General features: G+C 38.3%; 2 protein-coding genes across 3 annotated transcripts; both read left to right on the top strand.

The window, feature by feature from the left end:
- Positions 1-788: 788 nt before the first annotated feature.
- Positions 789-2,983, top strand: LOC117920879. Its single transcript, XM_034838551.1, has one exon. It carries the CDS (start codon positions 1,140-1,142, stop codon positions 2,679-2,681), a length of 1,542 nt encoding a protein of 513 aa, XP_034694442.1. The 5' UTR covers positions 789-1,139; the 3' UTR covers positions 2,682-2,983.
- A 2,319-nt stretch (positions 2,984-5,302) lies between these two features.
- On the top strand, positions 5,303-8,112 carry LOC117920142 (probable protein phosphatase 2C 65). Of its 2 annotated transcripts, none has more exons than XM_034837507.1 (5): positions 5,303-5,709; positions 6,257-6,604; positions 6,707-6,824; positions 6,924-7,147; positions 7,328-8,112. In XM_034837507.1, the coding sequence occupies exons 1-5, from the start codon at positions 5,512-5,514 to the stop codon at positions 7,736-7,738; spliced, it is 1,299 nt and encodes a 432-aa protein (XP_034693398.1). In that variant the 5' UTR covers positions 5,303-5,511; the 3' UTR covers positions 7,739-8,112. The 2 variants fall into 2 exon arrangements, with proteins under 2 accessions (XP_034693398.1, XP_034693396.1); XM_034837505.1 differs by having other exon boundaries at positions 6,924-7,213.
- Positions 8,113-8,481: the final 369 nt, after the last annotated feature.

Below are 8,481 nucleotides of genomic sequence, written 5' to 3'. Positions count from 1 at the left end.
TTAGAAAAGTATAGGGTTCAATTGCATCCACGTCAGTTTGACACTTGACACCGACATCGTAACATAAAAGCAACAATTAAAAGAGACGTTGAAAGAAATGTGAAACATATTTAAGTACTAATAATCATTGATGAACCAATTGGAACTGCGCATCATGTCTCAACTTACTCTCTATTCTCTAATTGAAAATGATTGATATTTCCTTAAGGGCAAGGTTATATTTGATTTAAAAAAAAAGATTAAAAATTTAATAAATTATTTTTATATATTTTTAATTATATTTAATTTAATTTTATATTTTCTATAGTAAAACTAAATATGAAAAAAGGTATCTTTCTTAATCTAAGTAATTTTTTTTAAATATATATTTTTCTTTAATTTTCTAAATATAAATTTTCCTATTTTTTGAATTGCTTTTTATCTTTATTTAGAAAATAACCGTTTTATGGTAATTTTGGCTCATAAAAAGAAAAAAAAAATGTTAATCAATTAGTATATTCCTTAATAACTTAATTCTTTAACAAATATTATTATACTATAGTAAAAAAAAGGGGAAATACTAAAAAGAATCCTCTTTATTATCCAAAAAATCAAATATAACATTGAAAAACATCACCGATATCACTGATGTCTATCGGACTCCGGAGTGGCAGCCTTGATATTTGGAGAGAAACGAGTGGCAAACAAAAGTAAAGATGCCACGGGCGTCCGCGTCGACTGGGAACCTGCTAAGCAAGTGTTGATCGCTTTGGGTAGGAGGGAGGACGCGGTTGTTTTTGCTTTTATCATTCTTCGGCGTGGATGTCTCCTCTTCTCTGAAAGTAGTCTCTCCCCCTAAAACCCAGCAAATCAAGTAAAAACTCTTAAGGAATCTGTGAGGAATGGCCACACAGCATTGCAAAGCTCCATGAGATCGCCTCTGTCCTTCTACAAATCTTACTCCTTTTCCACCATGTTTTTCCCTTTTGTCCCTTCCTTTTCTCTCTATTTTCCTCTCTGCAACTCTCCATCTTCCAGAACCTTAGTCGGCGCCAACCATACCTCTGCTCGATTCTGCTCTCGCTAGGGTTAGGATTAGGGTTACAGTTTGGGTTTGATACGTTTCTTTCAGTTTTTTAAGGGGTTATTCATTTGTAGCCATGGAGCCTACTGCAGGGAAGCCCAGCTTTATGAGGAATATGATGGTGCGAGTGCTTTTGTTTGGTGTTCTGGTGATTGGTGTGCGTTTTGCTTACGTTGTTACCATTCGAGGGGAGTCGTGCGATTTGGGTGACTTCTGCTTCTTCTCTTTGCCCGAAAGTTTTAACCTTCCTGGCGCCGGAAAAATTGGGCCCTCGGCCATTGTTGTCAAAGACGCCGCCCGATCTACTTTTGCGGCGCCAAGCCGCGTTGATCTCTGGACCAGCAAAGGCTGGCGCAAGGCGGTGCAGTTTTACTCGTCTGTGTTCCAAGATCTGATCGTCGATGGCTACCTCACGCCGAATTCGAAATCGCTGTGCGTAGAAACTTCAGCTGGGCAAGATGTGTTTGCATTGAGGGAGATCGGCGTTGTGGACGCTATCGGCACGGCGAAGAAGAAATCCCCACCATTGGTAGTGTCCGCTCTTCCCTCTCGCCAGCCGTTCGACGACGACACCTTCGATTTCGTGTTCTCCGGCGGCGGAGCGTTAGATAAGGTGATGCGACCGCTCGATTTCGCTTCCGAGATAGCGCGGACCCTTAAACCCGAAGGGTTTTTGGTGGTTCATACAAAGACTAAAGATGAGTATAGTTTCAATTCATTTGTTGATTTATTCAATTGCTGCAAAGTAGTGAAAACAAGGGAACTAGACGGCATGGATTCGTCGATGCCTTACATACGTGAGATTGTTTTGAAAAAAGAACCTGGAATTCTCAGCCATGGGACGCCGAAGTCTCATAGCAATTCTGTGAATAAGTGCTCTGTTCCGGGACATAAAAGAGAGTTGTTCCGGAAAGCTGAGCCATTGATTACAGAGGAGCCATTGAAGCCATGGATTTCTCTGAAAAGGAATATTAAGAACATAAAGTATCTTCCCTCAATGGCGGATATAAGCTTTAAGCAGAGGTATGTGTATATTGATGTTGGAGCAAGGAGTTACGGCTCCAGTATAGGGAGCTGGTTCAGGAAACAATACCCAAAGCAGAATAAGACCTTCGAAGTTTATGCAATTGAGGCTGATAAAACTTTTCATGACGAGTACAAGTTGAAGAAAAGGGTCACTCTTTTGCCCTATGCTGCATGGGTGAGGAATGAGACATTGTCCTTCGAGATTAATCAAGACCCGGGTCATAAGGACGTGGAAAAAGGCCGAGGAATGGGTCGGATTCAACCTGGGCAATCGTCCGCCAGTTCGGATGCAGTAGTGGATCAGATTGAGGGATTTGATTTTGCAAACTGGTTGAAGAACAGCGTGTCGGAGAGAGATTTTGTGGTGATGAAGATGGATGTGGAAGGGACAGAATTTGATTTGATTCCAAGGTTGTTTGAAACAGGTGCTATTTGCTTGATTGATGAGATATTTCTGGAATGCCACTATAACAGGTGGCAGAGATGCTGCCCAGGTGAGAGGAGTTCCAAGTATCAGAAAACGTATGACCAATGCTTGGATCTGTTCTCTAATCTCAGAAACAGTGGAGTTCTTGTTCATCAGTGGTGGTGACTGGTTACAACACTCCATACATGATCCTGTACCATTTCTTGCTTTTGCTTTTCCCCTCGAGGAGGCCTGTTCCTGATTTTTACAGTGGAAAGTGGAAGCATTCTATTTGCCTTTTTTTTTTTTTCTTTTTTCTTTTTTTAAATTTTAATAATTTAAATATTCACCAATTTCTTTTATTTGTAAGGTTAGTTAAAAATTTTCCATTTCTTTCAGCTTAAGTGCAAGTAGAGATGAGAAGGGTTTGAAAGAAGCTTTAGTCTTGAATTATGTATCTGCTAAATAAAGGTTCAAGTTTGCATGCATTTTGAGTTTTTGAGTTAGATCTTAAATGATTTGTATGATATTTGCTGCCTTTTTCTTCTAAGGCGGCATGTGGGGCTAACAATTAAGTTTGGAGCTGATCTGTTGGACTTGCATTGAAGGAAGTGATGGAGGACTGTATTTGGATGGGTATTGCTTACAATTGTGTGTATGTGGGGAAGGCAAAGGATAGGAGTTGACGAGGCTTGCTCTGTAGGTATCAACTTGGCCTTTGGGTTATATTATTGCAGACCATTTGTATTTTATTTTCCAAACTCTTTCTTTTTAACTTTGAATAAACAAAGAGAATCCCGAGCCTATATAGACTTTGAACCCTAATGCTTCAATTTGCGGTCCTGGGTCCTGGGGGCTAAACCTTTTTGGACATTGTAAACCATTTCCAATTCATGGAGTGTTAAGGGGTTGGTAAGAGTGGGTGATGGAGTTGTATGGTCGTAAAAATTTTAGTTGGGCTCCATTTTCTGGTGCAATGGTACAACACCTCTTTTTCCTTCCCTTCTTATTTCTTTGTATGACTTTGCATCTTGGATTCCTTCCCTCTTTGAGAAGATATAAAAGTAGTAAGAAAAAATAATGCCGACCCAGGTAGGAATCGGATATAATAGGCAATTTAACGGTGGTTAGAAGTTAGAACTATCCATGGAATGAAAGGGAAAGAGGGAAGAAGAGAAGAAAAGGAGATGAAGGATATCTGGATATGTGAAAGTAGCATTGGTGTCAGAATAAAACTTGGGTCCTTAACAACCGAATTATTAGAGAGACGGAGAGTCGGAGACACAGACAGTTAGGCTTAGGCCCCATTTCTCATCATAAACTATGACCATGATTATAAAGCTTCAATATTCGAGAATCAGTCTACACCGGTATTAATATTATTATATCACAATGAGCTCTGTAACATGCCATGGACATAGCACGCGTTTCTTGGAGACTTCCCTCTTCCCTCATCCATTTCTAAACCTACAACCTCTAATCATTTTGGTCCCTTTTTAAGTAAATAATCTAATTATACTTACCAAAGCTTAATATCTTTATCTTTCTCCATTGAAACCCTAATGTATCTTCTGTACATCACCTATGATTTGAGTTTTTCCTTAAAAGAGAAAAAAAGCAAATGGCCTTTTCCACCATTTCTGCAAAGACCTTTAGAAAAATTTGGACTAATTTTTATACCATAGCACATGCTGTTCATCATCCCTACAACACTTTGTTATATCTCAAATCATCATGTCTCGAGTTTTTCTTGTCTCTTCCGACCACGCCCTCATTTCCTCCCCTTGTATTCATCTGATGGTGTTTTAGTGGGTTTTGTCTTTGAAGTTTTTCATTCTCGAATTTATATTTTTGCCATTTTCATCTTCTCGCCCATTTTTAACTTCATCTTCATCTTCAAACAACGAATTTTGATGGTTGAACCACCATGCATTTGGTGGTTAATTAATGTTTGGATTTCTTCTAAATTAGCACTAGCTCTTTATTTGTAGATTAGTAGGCTTCGTTTTTCTCTGAGCCTGCATGTGATTTTTGGATTATAGTAGGTTTTCTATTGATTTATGTGCAGAATCGGTTGTAGTGTTGTTTTCTCCCATTGATTGGGGTTTCTTCTATTCCTCCTTGACAACAACTACCAACTAACCATTGATTAGTTCTTTCCTCCTAATTTGAATATTTCATTCCTTATCTTCATCTAAATTCCTTCTTCTATTTTTTGGGATAAAGTTTGAGAAAATTTTGGATTATATTGAATTTGTTTATTTGATAAGAATTTTGAAGAAGAGGAAGAAGATTCAAATGGGTTTTCTCGAATTGAAAATTAAAGGCGATGGATTCAAATAAGATATTTGAGGAAAATCATCCTCAAGTCTCAATTTAGCCACTCACATTTGCCAATATAATCAGCTCAATTTTAACTTAATCATAAGCACCAATCACCATTTAAAATCTTGTTAAAACTAAGAATCGATTTTCATAAAGAAAGTAGATCATCTTTTCATTAAAAATATGAAGCTGTTTATTAAATATATTATCATATAAAATTTGAATTTCCATTTTGCCTACGTTTTCTTCACCACAAGTTTCTTAAATTGATGATAACATGTGATTGTTACATGCACACGGGTTGAGAAATGAGAGATGATAAGAACGTCGTGGATTCCTAGTGGGGAACAAACACGTTGACCATCTCATGATAGGAACTAGGAGAATAACGAGCCATATTTTATTGTTCTAGTGTTTAAATTTCAAACCTTATATTCATTGGATTCTTCTACACCTCAAAGACATCAATCATCATCGGTTTGTCCTCTTAAACAAGGCTCTTTCCTAGCCTCTTTGTGCCACACACATCACCTTGAGTTCTTCACCATTGCAGCTTCCTCATTCGTCTGATTTCTGGGGAAAATCTCTCTCTTCTGTCCTGTTTGTTTTTCCGGAAAGTTATTGGGTTTTGATTGGATACATATAGGTGGGTTTTCCTTGGTTTTAGAGGAGCATTTTGTGGGTGGAAGAAATGGGAGCATGTTGCAGCAGGGAAAAGAAGTTTGAAGGAGTGGTGGGGGGAGAGGTTGATGACGTTGAAGATGCGGGTGATGTTCGAGTTGAAGATGGAGGGTCTCGTGTTAGGTTGGGAGGAAATTCCATGTATACGTCAATGTTCACTCAAGGAGGAAGAAAAGGGATCAATCAAGATGCCATGACTGTTTGGGAGGTAACTGTCATTCCAGTTTGTTATCACTCAAATAACAAATTCCAGACCGATTTTCCTTTTTTCTCCTTTTTTTGTTCAGGTATTCCTAATTTTGTTACAACATATTCATTTCTTCACTCTCATTTTCTTCATCTGTTTTTGTTCTAATGTCTGTCTAATCATTTGATTTTGTTTGCTAGCTGTTACTCATGGGATTACAGTCCTTTTCTTCTGTATGTGAACTGATGAGTTCTCAACATGTAAATGAATAAGCCACTGGAATGCTTTGCTTTAATTTTTTTTTTTTTTTTTGTGTATTTTATAATCGATCTAGTCTCATGTTTTCTGTTAGATTTTGTTGGTTGATCTTTTCCCAGGTTCCTCACAATATCCATTTGATATTAAGTGTAAAATATTTCTTCATTTTCACTTCACCACTCTATAAGGTTGTCTTTCTTCTGCCTAGGACAAAACCCTTAATCTGGTCCAGTCAAATTGGAAGCGAAGAGTGAATAGCCTTTATTTACATTTTAATGCATTGTACTGAAGTTCTAATTGCAATGTCCAGGACTTTTCAGGTGAGAAAGGCATGTTTTTCTGTGCTGTGCTGGATGGACATGGTCCCTCAGGCCACCATGTTGCAGGCCTTATACGTGACATTTTACCCTCCAGGCTCTCCTCTGCATTTAAGCTATCATTACCTAATAGCTCCAAATGTGACTCTGATATTGTTCATGGCAACCATAAGGATGATAGCAAAGATAGCCATGAGAACAAAAATTTTGAGTACCCACTATTTCCTTTGTGGAAGGCCAGTTTGATTAAGTCCTTTGAAGAGATGGATGAAGAACTTGGCTCCAATTCCACTTTTGACAGCTTCTGCAGTGGCACAACAGCAGTGACTGTAATCAAACAGGTTATTATTTGGCCCTTGAGTTGCATTCAAGAACACATGTTAATTCATGTTGGAAGAGAATGATCTTTTGTGTTTTTTTTTTTTTTCTTTTTTATTATTTAGGAGGACCATTTGATAATTGCCAACTTGGGGGATTCTCGTGCGGTTCTTTGCACTAGAGGAAACAGAAACCAACTCGTTCCCGTCCAACTCACAGTAGACTTGAAACCAAATCTTCCAAGTGGGTGTCTCCTCTTTAAAGCTTTTTAAGGGTAGAAATTCACTCTAATCGTAACTCCATTCTTTGGTTTTTCTGTCTTGCAACTGATGTTACTCTCAGATGAAGCTGAAAGAATTAAGAATTGCAAAGGCCGGGTATTTGCTTTACCTGATGAATCTGGGGTGTATAGACTATGGATGCCTGATCAAAATTCCCCTGGTCTCGCCATGACAAGGGCTTTTGGAGATTTCTGCTTGAAAGACTACGGCCTTATCTCTATTCCTGACGTTTCTTACAGAAAGCTAACAGACAAGGACGAGTTTGTGGTCCTAGCATCTGATGGGGTAAGAAAAAGGAAAGATCCTGTCAATGCAATAATCTTCAAACTCATGGTATCAGCAGCTAAACGAGTATGAAAAAAAAAACGAAAATCATGATAATTTTGATACAACTTTTCAGTGAGATATATACGAAAACTAATGTGAAAGAGCCTGCTTTCCTAAAACAAAGATATTGGTTTGCAGGTATGGGATGTGTTATCAAACTCTGAGGTCATAAGGATAGTTGCTTCAGCTAAGAAGCGATCCATGGCAGCTCAGCTGTTAGTAGACCGTGCAGTCCGAGAATGGAAGATTAAATATCCGGGCTGCAAGACTGATGATTGTGCAGTCATATGCTTGTTCCTAAAAACCCCACCTTTGTCAACCAAATCCACGTCAAAAAATGGTCAGGATGGTGTGAATAATCACCAGCAGCTTGCAGTGTCTCAACGTTCAGCAACAACAAGAAGCCAGCAAGGCTGTGAATCTACAAAAGGAAACTCAAAGGAGGAGTATAGTGCTCTTCAAGGACTCACTAGAGAGAATTCTCTACTCAGTCTTCCTCGGTTTTCCACTGTTCTGGGTAGGCGGAGATCAACCAACCAAGTACGTTAAAGCTGTTTGAAGTGCATAATTAGTCTCGTCAAATCTTAACGGAACTCCAACAATGGGGTGGTCCTAGAGTGATGGGCATCTCTGTTGACTTGCCTAAAGAAAGAAGCTAAGATTGTAAAGAAAAAAAATAAAAAATAAAAACATGTAGGAGTAGTAGTAGATTCAGGAAAATAATCAGCAAGACCAGACGTTTCAAGCATGTACAAATGTTCATCAACTTCAATAATGGCCTGCACGGGATGTTAAGTGAAGATGTGATGAGCCAAGCTCTTCTTTTATCATGTGGGTTTGGAGTTTTTTCTTTTCTCCCATGCACATTGCCTGATGTTAAATCTTTTCATCTTGTTATTCTGTCTAGTGGTTTTTAATTTCAACACTCTGATTTTAAAGTAGTATGTTCTAATTAAAAAATTTCACCCAATTGAGCACGTCGAGATATTTTTTCACAGTAGCAGGATCACTATAACGGAGTCCATTGAGTTTGCCCACATTATTGACCATCTAAGAATATTGGGTAAAAATTTATATTCATTTGAAGCATTTCTTGTGATCATGAAACTCGAAACCAATATAATAAGGAATAAGGAGTGTTGTGCTGCAAAATAATTTCTCTTATGTGTCACAGACTGATAGGCTGATTTTGCTCATGGAGGTGTGGCATCTTATGTCACACCCAGAAGTTTGAAACCATACCTCTGCCTCCAAATTAATTAATTTGCAGTTCATAATTCCAAAATTCAAAC

Source organism: Vitis riparia, chromosome 8, assembly GCF_004353265.1.
Source record: "Vitis riparia cultivar Riparia Gloire de Montpellier isolate 1030 chromosome 8, EGFV_Vit.rip_1.0, whole genome shotgun sequence".
Classification (NCBI taxonomy): Eukaryota; Viridiplantae; Streptophyta; class Magnoliopsida; order Vitales; family Vitaceae; genus Vitis; species Vitis riparia.
This window is presented reverse-complemented; position numbering and strand designations above follow the sequence as displayed.

Excerpts from the sequence above, each read along its gene's own strand:
- LOC117920879 (XM_034838551.1), top strand. The coding sequence starts at position 1,140 with ATGGAGCCTACTGCAGGGAAGCCCAGCTTTATGAGGAATATGATGGTG.
- LOC117920142 (XM_034837505.1), top strand. The coding sequence starts at position 5,512 with ATGGGAGCATGTTGCAGCAGGGAAAAGAAGTTTGAAGGAGTGGTGGGG. Across the intron at positions 5,710-6,256 it reads ATGCCATGACTGTTTGGGAG|GACTTTTCAGGTGAGAAAGG; the intron begins GTAACTGTCATT and ends TGCAATGTCCAG. Across the intron at positions 6,825-6,923 it reads CTTGAAACCAAATCTTCCAA|ATGAAGCTGAAAGAATTAAG; the intron begins GTGGGTGTCTCC and ends TGTTACTCTCAG.